We start from the raw sequence: 20,658 nt of genomic DNA, 5'->3' as shown, positions 1-20,658 counted from the left end.
GAAGGAGGCTACCATAAATTATAGCCTGAGGAGAATGTGCCCAGGCCACTGGTTTTGCCTTAATTTTGGGGGGTGGGGGGGATGATGGAAGAGTTGGTAGCATGGAATGTATATGAAACTCAGGTTTTTTTTGGGTATCACTTGGAAAAACCGTATCAGTTCACATGCTTCCCCCTACCTTCCTTCCCACCAGTTTAGTAACAGTCTCTCTGGCCCTGAATCACTTGCTCACTCCATTTGGTCAAATCAATTTGATCAACTTTACCTAGGCACCTAGACACTAGGGATATAAAGACAATAAATGAATGAATGAATGAATGAAAATGAATGAATGAAAAAACACAGAAAATATATATAAAACATAAAATATGTAACTATAATATAAAAAAAATGAAATTAAAAAATGAAAAACAGACCATATCCTCAAATAGCTTATACTCTGCTTGCAAAGTTCCCAAGCTTACAATGGTGGATAGGTAGAGATGAATGCGATACCCTAAGGACTAAGGTGATGTCATCCTCAAAATTAATTACATTTAGTGGAAAGAGTACTAGATTTGAGGTTCACATCCTCACTCTGCTGCTTCTAACCATTTGTATATTCTTAGGCAAATCATTTAGTGTGTCTGGGCCTCAGTTTCCTCATTTGAAAAATAAGGGGTAATCTCAGGGTAGAGAATTAGAAGACCTGTGCTCCCTTCTAACTTTGCATTTTTAGTTCTACGAATTAAATGCTAATCGTAGAGTTTCAAACTCCCTTAGTCAATGGGGAATTAGAAATGGTTAGGAGCCTTTCAAACATCGCTCATATTGGAATTTTTTTTTTTGTAGGCAATTGGGGTTAAGTGACTTGCCTAGGGTCACACAACTAGTAAGTGTGTCAAGTGTTTGGTCGGAGGCCGGATTTGAACTCAGGTACTCCTGACTTCAGGGCCAGTGCTCTATCCACTGCGCCACCTAGCTGCCCCCCATATTGGAATTTTTTAAAAAAATCTATCACAGCTTTTTAAATTATATTTAGATATTGCAAAAAAACAAAGGATAAAATCCACCCCTTTAGGTTACACAGTGCAAAATGGAAGCACCTCATTGTTTCAAAGGTGCAAAATCAAGAAAAATGTGTAGGCACAATAAATGTACCCAAAATTATTTTAAATACTATTTCCTGATATATTGTATTTAAATGATATATAAATCAGGTTATAGCAGATTTGAGAGGGGAAGAAATGAATTTTTTATTCCAACTTTAACTATAAATGAGGAATTTTGTTTTGGTACCTTTTGCAAGTTCCTCAACATCTGTGTCTTCTGTTCTTTGCCTTTTGGAGAAAACATTGCATTGTATGGCTGCCGCCTTTTGGAACATGGACAAGGATCAACATCTTCCTTAATGCACCCTCTGTCCACACAAGTTTAAGTTGAAGCAAACCCAACTGCCCAGAAATTTTCAGGTGTGTTAGGAGGAATATAGCAGAAACGACATTGTGAGCAGCAGGCTAGTTTCTTTTCTCTTTCAGATTGGAATATTTGAGCTGTCAGCTGACTCTGCCTTCCCACCAACCCTGCTCTGCTGCCCCTAGAACTTGACTCCTTTTATAAGCCTTTTCTATTATCTTAGTTTTCATTCTTTTGTAAGATGATGGGAAAATGAATCACTCAGATTAAATGATTTATCAAGGACTCAGAGAATGTTGAAATCACAGAAGGCTGTGGTTAAGGACTGTTGTTTTTAGGATGGCCTCAGACCAGATAAAATTCCTTTCCAATTAGTTAAATTATCGACATTTTAGCCCACATCTAAGCTCTCCTGGGTTGTTCTTTTCCTAGAAGATGTGAAATATGCTCACTTCCTTTTTTTTTTTCTCCTTAGCATGGCCAATTTAAAAATTGAGCTGTCAAAGTTAGACAGTGAGCCCTGGCCTGGGCACTTGGATGTTGAGAAGGAGAAACTGATGCTGATTAATGAAAAAGAAGAATTTCTGAAAGAGCTTCAGTTTGTTACACCCCGAAAACGTAGTCAGGGTGAATTGGACTACCTGGAAGGCCAGAGGAGGCTTCTAGAGGAAGAGCTGCTGTCCGTGAGAAACACACCTAGTCGAGCCCTCACCGAGAGGTATGTTGCATCCCTGTGGTCACCTCAAGCATTCCCCACTACAGCTTAACCTTTGCACCATTTTGTAGAATCTGCAGTAGGCTTTGATGAGCCATTTTCCTCCAGGAAACATTCCATGGAATGACTTAATGAAAGTACTACACAGGGACCTTCTGTATGGCCATCAAACACACACACACACACACACACACACACACCCCCTGATGTGTGCTTGGTCGCTTCATTTGTCCTGGGTTTGTTAGACTCTTGAAAATGCCTATTGTGATGGGTGTTAAATCACGAGGAATGTTAACATGTCATCAGATATGCAGTACATCATTTACTAGCTTTGATAACAATAGCTGTAAACTATTGCCCTCTGATAATGAAGATTATCTGGAGTGTTACAGCACCTGAAATTTCCTATTCTCAGTTTTATTACTCACAGGAATGCAGAGGTTATTGCTTTTTGTTTTGCAGAGAAAATACAACCTTCCCTAACTGCCTTTGATATTTTTACAGGTCACAGAATGTTCAATTGGCTTTTGTTTGTCAGTGGAAACCCCCCTCAGAAGCAGGTGCAAACGTGAAGGGGAAAACTTGAAGCAATTTTCAGACTTTGATGCAGTGGGAAGATGTAAATTGATCATTTAACCTAAAGAGGCCCATTTCTGTAAACCAATCATTTAGGAGGTATAGAAATAGAGCCTTTTAGATTAGGTTGCAATTAACTCCTCCGGTTAGGCTGTGGCAATATAGTCTCTGCTGATTAGGACAGGCAGACAAGGGTTTCTCCAAAGGCTTGGCCTTCCTTCCAGAAGCTGAGTTAGTGTGGGGATAAAGGGGGTCAAGAAACACAGAAGACACACACCCTTAGGGTAACCAACTGCTCATGAAACCTCTCCCTAATAGGGTCAAGGAATTCACATAATTTTTATTCTCTGTGACTTGTACAACCTTTTCAAATACCCACAGCCATTGGCTAAAATATGCTTGGGAATATTTTGTATTCCTCATTTATTTTGTGCTTTTTGTTTCTTTCTTCACTGCCAATACTGTGATGAAGGCTTTGCTTTCATGGACCTAAAATAAGTAGTTGGAAAGGAAAAAAATCAAAGAAGCCAGTTATTGGTGAACAAACTACATTAACTCAGTACTAAGTTTTGTTTTTTGAGGAGACATTTAATATGAAGCAATTACTCAACCAGCAGGAATAATTAGACCTGACCAGATAGAGAAGACTGCTGGTGATGATCTAATGTTAAAAATACTCTGGGATTGACTTTTCAACTTGATCTTTTTTTTTAATCTTAATTTACTTATTTATTTTTTGTTTTCAACATTCACTTTTATAAGATTTTGAGTTCTAAATTTTCCCCTCTCCCTCCTCTCCCCTTTCCTCAAGATGGCATGCAATCTGATATAGGCTATAGAACAGGTTAATTTTTGCAAATGGTTTTCTACGGTAGATTACCTTTTCCTAGTCTTAGAGTTAACTGGCAGACATAAAGAATATGAAGTCCAGGGGCAGCTAGGTGGTGCAGTGGATAGAGCTCCAGCCTTGGAGTCAGGAGAACCTGAGTTCAAATCTGGCCTCAGACACATAACACTTACTAGCTGTGTGACTCTGGGCAAGTCACTTAACTCCAATTGCCTCACCAAAAAGCCAAAAAAAAAAGTGAAGTCCTTCAGTGTTTATTGTTTGATGGATTTCTAAAAAGTATTCAGCTTGGTATAGAAAAATGTAAGGCAATGTTAAGGATTCTGTCCATGTGGTAGGAACAAGGAATATGTAAATGTAAAAATGTAAAAAGAAGCAATGGTAGATCCAGCATGTTGGGTAGGGCTGCCAGCAGTTCTTAAAGTGTAGTCTGACACTCTTTCAGGGGGTCCGCAAACTATGTTAATAATAACACTGACATTTTTTGAAGTGAGAGAAATAGTCATAGATATAACCCACAGAAGCAAAAGCTCTTTGTGCAGAAGTTCTCAATAATTTAAGAGTAAGATAAAAAAAGTTTGAGAATCTCTGCTCTATGGAAGATATAGATATGTCCTCTGTGGAGGATGTGTGGTAAGGGTATAGACAAGAAACCCATCGGGTGAGGCATAATGGATTAGCCGTGATCTGTGCCAGTGGAGGAAGTGCCTGCACCAATGAAATCACAGATCCACTAAAGTTCTGAAATTATCTCCTCATAAAACAGCAAAAAATGGTGGAGAGAGAAAAATAAAATAAGTAGTTGTAGAGAGCTTAGTTTGAGATCTGGTCATCCTGGAAACAGTTTTAGATAAAACTTAGAGAATGTCAACTACAGAACAGATAAGCTGTGTTGCCTTTAGTGTTATTTTTGTTGGTGATGACAGAACCACCGTATTTGTATTCTGTCAACTTAGTACCTAACATACTATGCAAATAAGGGTTAATAGCCAAAAAACAAAAACTAGACAATAAAATATCATTTCAGAGCTATTCAGGGATCATTTTTCAAGACATCTCAAAGAGTAAATGAGAATTGAGATCTCATATAGTAGCTTTTCCCACCTCTCCCCGCCTCAAAAAAAAAAGGTGATAGAGAAAGCAAATCCTGACAATACGAATTCCTATTTTCTCATCGTTATAAAATCTTTATTAGAACGGTCTATGTGCAGGGTAATGGTAGCCTTGATGAAAACAAGACCTAGAAAGTAAAATCTTACTGGTATTCTTACAGTAGGCCACATCCTTATAGTCATACAACTAATTGACGCGTTGAGAGCACATAATACAAGATCTTGCACTGTCTGTTTCTTAAAAAGCATTTGATTCAATAGAACCAAATGTAGTCTTAAAGACTTATTAAATAAGTTATCTCCTATGCATACATTAAAATTATATAAGACTATCAGAGGCAAGTATGTAAGAAAGTTTGTTCAGTTATCTTGCCATCAAACAAGATGTAAAACTGTGCTTTTCAGAGGTATTCACCAGCATCATAAAAAGATGACCTTTTGAAAAAAAGATGACCTTCAAATGGCATTAAGTATAGCCCACATTGGAACAAGAATCATTCAATCAGTAAACATTTATTAAGCACCTGCTATGTGCTAGGCAATGTGCTAAGCACTGGGGGTAAAAAGAAAAGCAGAAACACACACACACACACACACACACACACACACACACACAGATCTCTGTCCTTGAGGAGCTTTCACTCTAATCATCCCTATACTATTTTCCACATCTTGCTTTTGAAGGGAGATCTGTGATAAGGAGGAATCCACTAGCCCGTTCCAATTTGGACAGCTCAATTTGTTGGGATATTTTTCCTTAGACTGAGTCTAAATGTACCTCTTTCCATCTTGTACTCACTGTTCTTATTTCTTTCTGGGGCCTTCCAGAAAAAAAAGTTCTTCCACATACAAGTCCCTCAGATGCTTGCCAGGCCATCCCCAGTTGTCCTGATCTGTACCTGACCACTGGACCCAAATGGCTCCAGAGGAGAAAGTGAGGCTGGTGACTTTGCACAGCCCTCCCTCACTTCAATCCAATTGGCTTGCAAGTCATGGCATCATCTTCCTGATGTCATGGTCCTCTTCGAGAATGAAGGACAAACCACACAACCTTCAGATGCTTAAAGACAGACCCCATACTAAACAACCCCCCCCCCCGGCTGATCCTTGTGTGTTCTGATCTCCAGTGCACTCTCACCATCCTGCTTGCCTTCTAGTTACTGTCTACCATGTAGCACCGACTGGGCAGAGTCTTCCAGAGGAGGGTACAGGAAGACAGGTTGTGGTTGGATAGATTGACCATCACTTCCCTCCTGGGCACCCTGCTTCTCTTCATTCTACCTAGGATAGGTTTGGTTGTTGTGTCAAACTGCTGATTCACTAAAATCCCTAGAATTTCTTTTTTTAGATAGGAACTATTGTTTAACCATGCCTCCCCCATCTTGTACTTGGGAAGTTGATTCTTTGATCCCAGGTATAAGATTGTATTCCTTTTAAAATTTCAGTTTATTGTATCCTGCCTGTTGTTCTAGTCTGCAGATATGTTTTTTGTATCCCAGTTCTGTCATCTGACATTTTGGCCTGCCCTTCCTCCCAGCTCTCTGTCCTCGGACCTAATAACCATGCCAACCATGACCTACCCCAGATGGTTGATAAAAATGTTAAACAGCTTAAGGTCAAGAAGTGGCACTCCATGAAAGACCTCCCTCCAACTGTACACATGCCTGTTAATATCTAGCCTTTGCATTAATTGTTTCAGGTCTTACTTAAAAAAAAAAAAACCTAATCCAACCAACATTTATCATCTACCTTCCCTGTCCATGGTACTAAAGATGCAAAGATAAAGGAGGGAAAAGTGTCTCCCCTCAAAGAGCTTAAAGCTTAATAGGGTGGTAAGGCATGTACACAAATGAGTCTGATAAAAAGGAGAATGTTATAATGCCTAGGAAAAATCCAAATTGATTTGAGATAACCAAGGTAGTGTCCTAAAGATCTAGCTAAAAACCATCATGATCTCATGTAATAATGCATATGGAGGAGGGTTATATTTTTGTGTTCAGGTTGGCATCGAGGTATTTGAGACACTTGATAAAGACTATAGAACCACAAGTGTTTAATATGCTGCTAAAAACTTAATGTCAACAGTTCTCCTTGTGGCCTGAGACTGCACTGGGTCTTGGCTATACCTACAAGCAGCCTCCACAGGGGAGAACACGATGTATTCAGGTTGGAAAGTCCCTGACAGAAGCCATCCCTGCTGATAGGAAAGATATAGCATAATACTGTGTTTTTAATCAGGCCTGTACTTGATGGATAATTCAGCTATACAAGGAAGTGGATTTTCGTTTTAATCGCTTGGACTTTTGACTTCTTGTTTTGCATTCATGTTATATCTAAAATTTCTTTTTAATAGAGAAAGATTAGGATATGTGATTTCCCTTCTCATGGGGGCCAGGGAGAGGCAGCGCTGTGAAAATAGAGTGATAAAATAACTATATTTTTCAAATGTAAGTAGGTTTTGCGCAGCACTGAGGGTGAGGAGCTTGAGCCTCCTAATAAACTTGTGGTATCTGCATTTAGCCAGATTCTAGGTCTCATGGCCTCTTTCCCAGGTGGACATCATTAGCCTTCTGGAAACTTATGTCTTTTATTATTCTGTACTGACCAACTCTCCAAAGTGACCTTCTAATTCTGAGATGGTTATCCAGCACCCTAATAAACAAATACCAATCCTTTGGACCTGCAGCAATGGCCCATTGTACTTTTTTCATTCTCTTTCTTTCATTATGTTTTTTTTTACATATGTATGTGTGTATATATATATGTGTGTATGTATGTATGTATGTATGTATATTTATTTCTGTTTTGCCTTTTTTTTTCTACTGTTGAGTTAAAATGTAGCACCTTGGGAAGCAGTTTGTCCCTTCGTTGTCAAAAGAGGAGCAGTTAATGGCAAAGATGAAACTTATAAAAGGGGATTCTCTACATAAAAAAAATTCAGCATAGGTAAAATATGCTCCCCTTTCCAGTGGTTTCCTCTCAGTATCTCCACGCAACTATCAAACAGTTTCCTTGCTATGTCCCCCAAATCTTCTTCCACTTATAATGTGGGTTTTTCCTTTTTTTTTTTTTTCATGGCAGCATTTATCATCTCTGGTGGAGTAAAGCCCCTATGAATTTGCAGCCACTCTATGGGATTATATAATTCTGCACTTCGTGGGTTCTCTACACCACTGCCTTGTAATTTTTGCCTCACTTACTACATTACAACAAAGAATGTCCTCACCATCTTGTGGCTGAGCATATCAGGGAAATTTTCAGGTCTTAGAACTGTGATTTCATTGACATAGTGAAGCCGTGGTGAGAAAACTCCCTCTACCAACGCAGACCAACACTTACTTTGTTTTGCAGCTTATGTATGTAGTCTTAGAGAATATCCTGGTGCGCTGAGAAATTAAGTGCCTTTTGGGGTCACCCTCAGCCATAGGTCTTCCTGACTCTCTCTTCTTCTTGACTCTCTGCTCTTTCATCTATGCCAAAGTGCCTTTTTCTTATTCAGGAAATAGGGAAGCGTAATGGAGCAATCTTAGAAGATTACTAGGTAAAAATAATTGTTCATGGGGGAAAAGATGGACAATTTAGGACAATTTACATTTCTACCCCACATAGTATTACTGAAAGTATGAAGACACAGTGGTTTTTCACAGGATCCACAGTGGCTCCTATAGTAACATTCCTTCATATAACATTGTGGCTTTTAGGGTATTTCCCACAAATTTATAGGTCTTACCATTTTGGTTTTCTCAAAGCAAGTATATTAATTTCTTTTTAAAGAAGTCATAAAGAGGAAGTTGATGCCTTTTGGTATGTGTGGTTTTTTTAACCATTAAAATTACTTTAATGTCTGGTTTCTGAGAGTTGAAACAGAAATATGGTTCAACAAGTGAGACATCTGCTTATTGTTGTTAAAATAAAAAGATGCAAGCAACAGATGTTTGGAGAACCTACTGTGTGGACACCACTGTACCAGAGGTAGGGGGAAGATGGTGGAAAAGGGAGTGACAAAGAAATGGAATACATGGTCTTTACTTTCAAGAAGTTTCCAGTTTTGACAAAGGAGGCAAAAATAGAGACATCTGAAAAGTTAAAGAACAGCATTAATGACAAGACTAAGATGGAAAGAAAAATGTCACAGGGCACTGCATAATTAATTGCCAAGTGAATTTTTCAAGCAGTGATTTAATAGAAGTTCAGAAATGGAAGCACCCTCTGGGTCAGGATGGTCAGAGAAGACCAAGATTGCAACTTGCCTCGATTTTTTAAAATAACAGATCCTCACTTCTTAATGCAAGCATGCATTACATGCAGCCTTGATACAAAATTCTTTTTGTGAGATGTTCTGTTTTAAAAATTCATTAAAAAAATGTTTCTCTTTCAAAAGACATGGATTTTGCCAGCTACTTGGCTTTTTCCAGGCCTTTAAATACCTTTATTTTTAAGCTACTTATTTTATGTTGACTTTTTACTCCTCATTGGTTTTTTGTTTATTTTTGTCTCTTAAAAAAGAAAACACCCAACACCTGCCTCCACTACCTTCTAAAACATACCTTTGAAAACTGTGAAACAGAAATTTAACACCTCTTGAAGCATTAAAGAAAAATGCCAAGAATTACTTTTGATTTTAAAAAATAGTGATTGTGGTGTTGACACTTCCAAAGGGAGATGCTTATAAATAAAATATGGGCATGTTTCTCTAGTACCTAAAACATACATAATATTTCAAAGAGTTTAGAAATACAGAGAATTTTTTTTCTCTAAAGAAAATGAGCTGATTTTTACATTCATTACTCATTTCTATGTTAGGTCATTGTAAGGAAGCCTTACCTATGATCCCTAATAAATATTTGTCCAATTGAATTAGGAAAATAGATTTCAAATTTTTCATAGGTAGTGTACAAACTCTTCGTGGTAGCGTTAAAACCCGTATGCTTAATATGTTTCAAGGTCACTTTGTTTTTCCAAGTCTAGAATTAGCTCAATAAAATAATCTTTTTTTTAAACTCACAAACTCTTTTGCTGTTGAAGTGTTTTATGAGTAGGGATGACCTAACAGTCACTTTTATCTCTTCTTGCCTAAACAAACTGAAATTAACTTTATATCATGATTTATGGTGGGACTGTTTAAAATAATTAGTGTTTTTGTTCTTGATTGAAAATTCTATCCGGAGAATTTTTTCATCAACCCTAGAATGAAAGTTCTATTTCCTTACTAAATACAGTAAATTGGCTGGCTACTTATAATATTTAATTGTTACTATTTAACATTTCTATAATGTGAAACCCAGAAATTGTATATTAAATCTATACAGTATATGTATCCATGTATCTTTAAAGCTTTCTATCTGTTCTTACTTTCCTCCCATCCCTGATGGTTTGAGACAGTTTGATAATTAGTCCATTTTAAAATGACAATTTAGGTTTGATTTTGGTTTTAAAATCAGAATCAGGTTATTAGGTTCTTCTGTCTTGCTTAGTCTGGATATGCTTAATTCTCCTTATTTATTTCTGTTATTTCCTCATTTCTTAAAACATTGTTTCCACTAATTTCATTCTTTCCTAAATTATTGAATGTTGTTTCCATGGAAAATACTGCGCTAGATAAATACATTGGGAGGATAGAAAAAAATAAAAAGAAGACAGAATGGTCTCTGGCCCCTTTGAGCTAACAATTTAGGCTTTTGAGAAGTTATTTGTGTACTAGGAATATTTTCTTTACTCATATTTTTTTCTTAACCTGCCTAGCCTCATTCATTTACTGAAACAGTTTAAAATAATTACTCTTTATTGTGTTTTGCTAGGCTAAAATTGGAAGAGAGAAAAAAGGCACTGCTAAAAAGACTTGAAGAAACTACCAAATTAACTACTTATTTGCATTCACAGATTAAAAGGTGGGCCTGCATTTCATATTCTCACACGTGAGTTCTGTAAAGCTGTAGACTCGTTTTATCATTTTGGGGGCGGAGGACAGAGTAGGCTCCATTTATCTTTTGTTCTCTTCCACTTCTTTTTTTATTTTCTCGAAGTTGAAAATGTCATCTAGTTGGGATATACTTTGATGTTCTAAAAAAAAAAGAAGAGATGTTTGTATTAAAATATGGATGACTTAAAGGTGTATTTTTATAAAAAGTTTATAATCACATGGTTGTGAATATGTTCTGAATTTGAGTAAAGCCATTAGAATATCAAACTGTAGTTTTTAGGGACATAAAGAATATTTTATGCTTGCAAACTTTAGACTTTACAAAGACATTCTTTACTACTTGGAAAAAGACTTTTTCCGCTTCAAAGCAATTGCCTTTAAAAAAAAATAACAGCATATTTCCTCATGTTAATTGTTTAAAGATGCATTCCTTATGCATATCTTCCCAAAGAGAACAGAAAAGACAGGTACGGCACAGCCTTTGTTCAAATTCTTTGTCTTCATAGTCATGTTTCTCTAAAAATAAAAAATGAAAAAACCTACATTTGTTCCTGGAAACAAAATAACCAAAATGGACCCTTTGTATTTTAATGTATTTTCTCCTTTTCCCACACTTTTCTTTACTGTGAAGCTGTGTAGTAGTAGCTTCAGAAGTAACTGTACCAGCAAGTGTATTTATTTAATAGATGTTTGACCTTGGGATTTTTTTTGGTAAGATTTAGAGAAAGACATAATCATTTTTAACAAATGTAGAATTACTGATTACATATTAAAACATTCATAGGGCAAGAGTATAAATTCATGAGTAAATGTAGAAGAATATAATGATAGCCAGTGACTTATTTTATTTTTGGATACCATCCGTTCTCCTGCTGGCATTTGGAAGAAGAAAGGATTGTGGTCATATTTGCCAGATCTTTTAAATTTACATATTTTTAAAAATAAGTGTTTTGTGTCCGGTTTTTATTTCAGTCTCTCTGCCAGTACCTTGTCCATGTCTTCAGGAAGCAGTCTGGGGTCGCTGGCATCCAGTCGGGGGTCTCTGAACACCTCTAGTAGAGGGTCACTCAATTCCCTCAGTTCCACGGAGCTCTATTATAACAACCAAGGGGATCAAATTCCAGACTTGGATTATCAGTATAAACTGGACTTTCTATTACAAGAAAAAAGTGGTTACATTCCTTCTGGACCCATTACCACCATTCATGAAAATGAGGTGGTGAAGTCCCACAGCCAGCTGGGCTCCAGTGACTCATCTGGATCCTCTGCAGCAGGGCCTGCTTCAAAATTGACTGAGCCACCCAAATCTGTGACGTCCCTCTCCTCCAGATCCTCCCTGTCCTCCTTGTCGCCTCCTGGTTCTCCTCTAGTTCTGGAAGGTACTTTTTCTATGTCTGCCCAGGATACTCCTCTCCACCAACTCACCACAGACTTCGAAGACTGTGAATTGACTAGCCATTTTGCAGACATTGACCTTACCGAAAATCAGATGCTGCTGGACTCAGATGCAAGGGTAGCATCACAGGCTCTTGCGGAGGACAAAGATACTGACGAAGGTGTTAGGCAGTCTTTATCGCCATTAAGTGAAGGAACTTCAGGTAAATGGAAAAAAAATGCCATGAAATTGCTATATTGTCGGCTCCGTGGGGGTAGGGAATGGCACCTTCAGAGGGAAGTTATGCAGCCTTTTTCTTCTGTTTACTCCCTTGACTTTAATTTCGTAGGCAAAGGTAAGCACTTTATTTTTATTAGCACGCTGAGAAATAGTTTTGCTTTATTATAGAAAAATATCTCTCACTCTCTCTCTCTTTGACATATTTAATCACCAGGTGCCTGCTCTGGGTGGCATTTGAATTATGGCTAGCCAGATAGCATCAGTATTATCACATGTAGCTGGGAAAGCATCTTTGTACCCTAGTTCCTATTTCATAAAATGTATTTAGAGTCTGAAATATCATGGAAAAGAAGGGGGCTCACTTTTAAAAGATGGCTTAAGACAGATTAAAACTAAGGCAATTAGCATATCAGCTAATTAGCACCAGGGTTCGATGTCTAAGATGCTTAGGGAATTCTGTGTGAATACTATTTTTGTCTCCTGCCAAACTCCCCTGTTTGTTATAAAGCCAGCTCTGAAAAGTATTTTTGGATGTACAGTATTGCTCTGCCATCTTCTGGCCACATTAGTAATTGACAGTCTAGACTGGAGAGGATTCACAATGTTGGCTTCTTGTGGCTGTGGTTAGCTTGAAGTTGGAAAATTCAGGCTCCATTTGAATTGTCTCCTCTAGCAGGTCAGAAAAGGCTTTGTTTTATTAGGTATACTGGTCAACCCACCAAAGTGAAGAGCTCTTTCGAGATAATCATAATGCACCAGAGTAGTGTACTAACAGCTTGATTAAAAAATAAAATAAATAAAAGATACATTTCCTTATTAGAGGCCAGAATAATAATGTCCAGAATCTGCACATTTTATATGCTAATATTAACATATTTTATTAGCATATACATATTACTATCCTTTAGGAAATTGAGTTTTTTTAAAAAATAAGTATTTTGGGTCGTTCTTTCAAAAGGCACTTTCATATCTCTTAATTGTGGAACACTACGTCTTTTTCATAGGTCCTTCATTTTATCCTTCTTCCAATCCTCCAGAAGATCTGTGATTACATTGGTGCAGGGCCTCCTTTTATTACTGCAGTTCCTTTTCCCTTTACACCTTAAGAGAGCCCTTTATAAGTTGCTCTGGCCTAAAAATGTCACCTACGTGATCAGCCTTCTGGTGATGAACCTGTCTGACTTTGCTAGGCAGATCCAGGCTTCACTCGAAGATTTTTAGTGAGAGAGACCCCACTGCCCCTGGAGGGAACTTGTTCCAATTTTGGATAACTCTAATTGATAGATAGTGTTTCCTCCTATCAACCTTTCCACTGCTGCCAGCTGTTTTCCCACTTCCAGACCCATCCATCACCATGCTTTGCCTCACCTGACCTGCATATTCCCTATTTCTTTCTTTTTTCCGTTGCCCTGGCTGTGCTACCCTATTCCATGAAAGCACCAGACTGTTTCTGACTTAGTCTCACTTTTTCCTTTCGTCTGTTATTCTGGTTTCTGTTTTAAAGAGGGAGACAGACAGACAGATTATCATACACTGTGACTCTCCTGGTTATAGTCTCAAAATACTACAGCAAGGTTGCCTTTTCCCTTAACAACATAGCTAAAAATATTAGCTTTTTTTCCATACATCTTCTTACATTCTCAAAATATTTCAGCCAAGTCCCCCTTTCCCTTAACAAGATATCTAAAAATATTAGCCTTTTTTCATACATTTTCTTACATTCTCAAAATTATTTCAGCAAAGTCCCCCTTTCCCTTAACAAGATAGCTAAAACTTTTAGCTATTTTTCCATATATCATCTTACATTCCCAAAATATTACAGCAAGGTCCCCTTTTCCCTTAGCAAGAGAGCTAAAAATTTTAGCAATTTTTCCACATATCTTCTTACATTCTCAAAATATTTCAGCAAAGTCCCCCTTTCCTTTAATAAGATAGCCAAAAAATTTTTAGCTGCTTCTCCATATATCTACTTACATTCTCAAAATATTTCAGCCAAGTCTCTCTTTTCCTTAACAGGATAGCTAAAACAATTTTAGCTGTTTATCCATATATCTTCCTACATTCTCAGAATATTTCAACCAAATCCCCCTTTCTCTTAACAAGATAGCTAAAACAATTTTAACTATTTATCCATGAATCTTCTTAACATTCTCAAAATATTTCAGCCAAGTCTCCCTTTCTCTTAACAAGATAGCTAAAACAATTTTAGGCCATTTTCCCCAAATATCCTCACCCTCTACTAGCTGTTTCCCAAGGTCCAGGTTTCCTCCCCTTTTTCCTTCTTTTTTTACCCTCACCAGTATTCATAAGAGGTGTAGATTTATACCTGAAAGGGACCTCGGAGGTCATAGAGTCCAGGCCCCTCATTTTAGAAATGACAAAACCAAGGCCTGGAGAGCTTAACTGACTTGCCCAGGGCCATTCTACTAGTAAATGTTTGAGGCTAGATTCAGCCCCAGAGTTTCTCTTTACCTACTACATGGGGTTGCTTCATTTCCCCATAATAGCGTGAGGTAGAGTATGAGGTGGATCCCAACAGATTCTCCCTCTTCCCATTTTAGGACAGTTTAACAAAAAATTTTTCTGGTTTCTTTTTATTGGAAGATTAAGTGAGATATTTGTAAAGTGCTTTGCAAACCTTAAAGTACTATATTGATGTTAGCTATTAGAGGGTGGTGGTGGGGACTCAATGTGGTTCTCTGAGAAAGTACATTCTAAGACTACTATCCAACTCTCTCTCTCTCTCTCTCTCTCTCTCTCTCTCTCTCTCTCTCTCTCTCTCTCTCTCTCTCTCTCTCTCTCTCTCTCTCTCAGGCAGTTGGGGTTAAGTGACTTGCCCAGGGTTACACAGCTGCTCAGTGTCAACTATCTGAGGTCAAATTTGAACTCAGGTCCTCCTGACTCCAAGGCCAGTGCTCTATCCACTGTGCCACCTACTTGCCCCCAAATCCCTTCACCCTTAACTAGTGTGTGACCTCTGAGTTTCTGTATGGTGCTGTGACCTCAAAGAGCTAACTCCTGGAGACACCTGGCTCTGGCACATTTACACTGATACTAGTACATGGTATTTTGCTCATGCACAGATACTCAAAAGTTGGGCAAGGATAACAGGGGCAAGCTACAATCACGTGCTCATCTGTGCCAACCTTCTCCATAATAAGCCTAGAGAACAGTGTCAGTCCACATTCACCTGCCCACCTGTGCCAGCCTTCTCCATAATAAGCCTAGGGAACAGTGTCGGTCCACACTCACCTGCTCACCTGTGTCAGCCTTTCTGTAATAAACCTGAACGTTTTCTATCTCTTCAGACCTTTAAGATCCCAGGATCTCTTCCATAACCCCAGCGAAGGCTTCAGAGTGGGACTTCAGTCTTGACTTGAGAAAATGGTGGCAGTGTCTTAATGGCCCTGTCACTGAAGGCTCTGACTAGTCTTAAACATCTAAGATTGATGCCTTTCGGCTACCATCACAGCCTAGGGCTTGGTTATAAGCTCTTGTTTATAGACTGTCCCCTCCTCGGTATAGTAAGATCCTTGCATAGGTATGACTCAGCTAGGTGGTATACTGGAAAGAACATGAAGCCTGGAGTCAGTAAGACATGAATTCGAACCCAGCCTCAGACACTTACTAGCTATGTGACTTTGGGCAAGTTGTTTAACCTCTGCCTCAGTGTCCTCAGCTGTAAAATGGGGATGATCATAGCAGTTTCTGTCCAGGGTTGTTGTGAGGATCAAATGGTCCAACTGTAAAGCTCTAAGCATAATGCCTGGCACACAGCAGATAGTATAGAAATGTCAGCTGTTATCATCATTGTTATTATTATTGTCACCTCTTTTTACAAACAGTCTGCTTATGTCAAACACATACGATGCAGTGGATAGAGCAGGAGTTAGGAAGATCTGAGTTCAAATCCAGCCTCAGACCCTCACTGTCTGTGCAACCCTGACAAATCATTTAACCTTATGTTTGCCCTGTTTCCTTATCATGATAGCGTCTCCCTTCCAGTGTTGTTGTGAGGATAAAATGAGATAATAATTGTAAAGCACAGGGACAGCTAGGTGGTTCAGTGGATAGAACACTGGCCCTGGAGTCAGGAAGACCTGAGTTAAAATCCAGCCTTAGATACGTAACATTCACTAGCTGTGTGACTCTGGGCAAGTCACTTAACCCCAATTGCCTCACAAAAAAAAAAGGAGGGAATTTCTTGGGGGCAGCGAGATGGCACAGTGGATAGAGCACTGGCCCTGGAGTCAGGAGGACCTGAGTTCGAATGTGACCTCAGACATTTAACATTCACTAGCTGTGTGACCCTGGGCAAGTCACTTAACCCTGATTGCCTCACAAATAATAATAATAATTGTAAAGCAACTTAGCACAGTGCCTGGCACTGTTACCTATTATTAAAATAGCAAGCCTGTAATAGGCCACCAAGGCAAATGATGTAAGCGTTAAGAAAACTCTACATGAAGGCTCTAGTGATAGAGAAGTGAGGAAGCCGGAACAGAGATTATGAAGTTCACTTTGCTTCTTTTCTTCTGCATTTGAATATGTAACATGAGTCACTTAAATTTACTGTGCTGAGCACAAATACTGTGAGTCACTCATTACCTGAGGTATTTACAAAAGAAAAGAGAAAATAAATCTACTTGTGTCATTTCTTTTTCCTGTGGACTTTTAGAGGCATGGGTACTCCATATGTCTTTCTCTTTCCCTCAAAATGTCTTATTTGCAGCTTTAAAAATATGCTTGCTCTCCATACTTGTTAAAGAATATAAAATCCCCCATAACCTTTGCTTAGCAAAGAGAAAATTTGGAAAGGGGGAGTAATCCCTAAAAGCAGAGCAGACAAGATGTTGCCTAATTAAGAGGAAGGGAGCACCTGGTTCCACAGGTGGTCTTGCCTTGTGGTCTTCTTGCTACACACAAAGCTGTGGTTTTCCTGCTGGGTACACGTATGTGTTCCAAGCCAGGTAGAAAGTGTTGCTTGGTGAAAATAGATTCAAGAGCTTTGATTGTAAACTGAATAAACTTGGGGCAGCTAGGTGGCACAGTGGATAGAGCACCAGCCTGGATTCAGGAGGACCTGAGTTCAAATCTGGCCTCACACACTAACACTTACTAGCTGTGTGACCCTGGGCAAGTCACTTAACTCTGTTTGCCTCAGTTTTCCTCATCTTAAAATGAGCTGGAGAAGGAAACGGCAAACCACTTTAGTATCTTCGCCAAGAAAACACCAAATGGGGTCACGAGGAGTCAGACACACCTGAAGTGAATGAACAACATTAGTTTTTAAGTGGGAGCACCAAAACTTGAACATCTGCTGACTCCAAATTCAGTCACTGCCCCTTATGTTGAACTAGGAGTTCAGGGGAAGGCTTCACGGAGGAAATAGAAGCTGAGTAATTGTAATTAGAAGGAAGTAAGTAAGGGATAGTCCATCTCAGATACAGGTGATGATGAGAACAATGCCAAGCATCATGAGAGGAGAGGGCATGGAGTTAAGAACCAGGGACAGACAAAAATTAAATCTGACTGGGAAGCAAACTGCCCATGAAGGATTAACAGCATATGATATGGCTCAAAAGGTAGGTTGCAGCCAGATGGTGGGTGTCTTCTAAAGCCAGGAGTAGACTTTGTTCAGTACGCATTGGGGAGCCATTGAGGGTTTTTTTGAGTGGAGAGGTGACAATGTTGACATCTTTTGTCTTTGACCTGAATTGTACTTCCTGGTACAACAGGAAGATTATTCACACAGCAGTATGAAGACTACTGGAGAAGACATAGACCGGGAGGAAGGCAGAGAAATCAGTTAGGAGGCTCTTACAGTGGTCCCGATGTTAAGAAATGTGAGCTTGAACTAGGGTGGGTGCAATTTGAGTAGAGAGAATGGGGCAGATACTAGAGAGAGGTTTTTGAGTTAGAATGAACAGGAGTTGTCTAGTGAATCAGGATTTGGGGGGTCAGGGAGAAGAAAAACTAGAAATGGTTCCAATGTGAAGAGTCTTGGGCTGCTGGAATTCACATCAACAGAAATTAGAGACATTAGGCAGAGTTTTGGGAGGGAGACGAAGTTGGTGGAAATGTGTGTTCAGTTTTAAAGTAATTCTTTTTTTTGGGGGGGGGATGAGGCAATTGGGGTTAAGTGACTTGCCCAGGGTCACACAGCTAGTGAGTATCATGTATCTGAATCCAGATTTGAACTCAGGTCCTCCTGACTCCAGGGCCGGTGCTCTATCTACTGCACCAGCTGGCTGCTCCCTATGTGTTCAGTTTTAAATAGATGTCAAGAGGACATCCAGGTAGAGCTACCTGACCATAAGTTAGAGGTTGAAGACTAAGGTTCTAGAGAAAGACTGGAAGTAAATTTGGGAGCCAGGTCCATGTGGGTAAGAGAGGTGAAGGAAGATGAATACAAGATTTAAAAAAAAAAAAGGCCCATTAGCTTTTGCATGAGGAAGTTATTAGTGACCTTGGAGAGAAAACTGTCTCAATAGACCAGCAGGGTTAAAGCCTAGGCTACAAAAGTCTCCATGCTTGGTGTGCTCAGAGGCCATCCTGACTTGAATGTAGGGGCAGTTTGGCTCCCTAAAGGGTCCAGTCTGGAATTTCCAGGTGAGGAATGTTGGGTCTAAGGTGTGCTGGGATGACAATAAACCACGATGGTCACAAGAAGCTGCTCTCTGGCTCCTGAGCGCTTCCTACATATTCGGTGTTAAATAAATGTTAAACTGAGTTTAACTGTTAGACTGCTCACCTGCTCAGTAGTCAAGCCCTTTTCAGGCTGCCCTGTGGAGGTGAAGTGTGGTTCCTTTTATATATATTTTTTGCTCTCCAGCACTGGTCCCTGCTGGATGGCAGAAACCAAGTTGGAATAGTTGTAAAGGCCTTCTACTGTCAGTCTCTGTCATTGTCAAAGTCAATTTCAGGCTGCCATGGTTATTCCTGGGGGTATTCAATAAATCATGCCATCACCTTCACCCTCTCACCAAGGGGGGTTGGTGGGGAGAAGGCATTTCATCATCAAGGAACAAAAGCACCCCCACTGCCAGAAATAAAAGGGAAAACGCAGCAATCAATCCAGTAATCGGAAGCCTTAAAACTTAAACATCTTAACAAGATGTAAAGTCATGACTCAGAAGGGGGGCGTAATGCATACCAATACGGGTGCTTGCTCACGGAAAGATAAAAGAACTCCACAGGCTTTTGCCTTATTACAGTTCAGAACCCAGCTTTAAACGAATGCTCCTTGCTCTTGGCAGGATGCTCATGTAGGAATATGAGGCTGAGATAAAAGTTAAATGCTATGTGGTGCTGAAGATTCAATAGCACAAATTTTTTTTTAATGGTAGCAACTATATTAAGAATTCTTGTAAGTCAAAAGGCAGTTAAGGTTTTTTTTTTAAATTTTTAGTAAGTGGGATGGCAATAAAGATGGAAAATATGGAAAGGGGAATGTAATGCAGATGGCAACCTTTCTTAATGTTGAATAAACAGAATTTCTGTGTCATAGAGATATTGCCAGTGCTCAAAGGAGACAAATAATTCCTGGGCCTCCATGTAAGACATGTTTCATGAAACATGGCGTGTGCTAGATGGCAGGTTAGATTAAAACTTCCATTTTGAAAGGATTTGAAAATACCTTGATATATCCTATAGTTTATCCTCTAGACTTGGGGTGGGGAACCTGCAGCCTGGAGGCCACATGTGGCCTTCTAGGTCCTTGGGTGCGGCCTATTGACTGAGTCCAAGTTTTACAGGACACATCCTTTTATTTAGGGGGTTTGTTCTGTAAAGTTTGGATTCAGTCAAAGGGCCGCAAAACAAAATAATATGGTAGAGTGTCAAAGTTGTCTTTTGTCTTTGACCTTAATTGTACTGCCTGTTAACGTGAACTTTATTTACATTGTGTACATTTTTCTTCCGAATCTGCATTATGTACGCTAAGTTCTTCATATCAGTCGTTTTTCAGTCTTGTCTGACTCTCCATGAACCCATTTGGGGGTTTTCTTGGCAAAGACACTGGAGTGGTTTGCCATTTTCTTCTCTAGTTTGTTTGACAGAGGAGGAAAACTGAGGCAAACATGGTTAAGTGACTTGCCCAGGGTCACACAGCTGGTGTCTGAGGCCAGATTTAAACTCAGATCTTCCTGACTCCAGGCACAGCACTCTGTCCCCTGCAGCGCCACCTAGCTGCCCTTTCTCGCTCATTACAGCGTAGCTGTATTATTACATTAATAAGTCATTATCTATTCAACCATTTCCAAATCTTCAAGGCATATGGAAGGGTTTTTTTTCCATATTTTATTATAACAAATCATGCAATTGTGATTTTTTTTTGTTACTGTCAGAAACCTCCCTGTTCTACCCTTTCATTTTATGGATGAGAACACTGAGGGCCAGAGAGGGAAAGTGACTTAATCTAGGTGACTGGGCGATGCAAGTCTAGAGCTCTAGACATAGTAAGACCAGAATTCAAAT

At 39.2% G+C, this 20,658-nt stretch overlaps 1 protein-coding gene across 4 annotated transcripts in view; it reads left to right on the top strand.

Annotated features, from left to right (window-relative positions):
• WWC2 (WW and C2 domain containing 2) overlaps window positions 1-20,658 on the top strand; it is a 250,000-nt gene that overhangs the window by 162,920 nt on the left and 66,422 nt on the right. For all 4 annotated transcript variants that reach the window (XM_021007608.2, XM_021007612.2, XM_021007613.2 and 1 more), the window contains 3 exons: window positions 1,871-2,113; window positions 10,444-10,533; window positions 11,538-12,163. In XM_021007608.2, coding sequence (XP_020863267.1) covers window positions 1,871-2,113; window positions 10,444-10,533; window positions 11,538-12,163 — 959 coding nt within the window. The remainder of the gene's footprint in view (window positions 1-1,870; window positions 2,114-10,443; window positions 10,534-11,537; window positions 12,164-20,658) is intronic.

The sequence above is a fragment of the Phascolarctos cinereus genome, unplaced genomic scaffold, assembly GCF_003287225.1.
Source record: "Phascolarctos cinereus isolate Bilbo 61053 unplaced genomic scaffold, phaCin_HiC Scaffold_9;HRSCAF=440, whole genome shotgun sequence".
In the NCBI taxonomy this organism is placed as follows: domain Eukaryota; kingdom Metazoa; phylum Chordata; class Mammalia; order Diprotodontia; family Phascolarctidae; genus Phascolarctos; species Phascolarctos cinereus.
The sequence above is the reverse complement of the archived record's forward strand: the minus strand, read 5'-3'. Positions and strand labels throughout refer to the sequence as shown.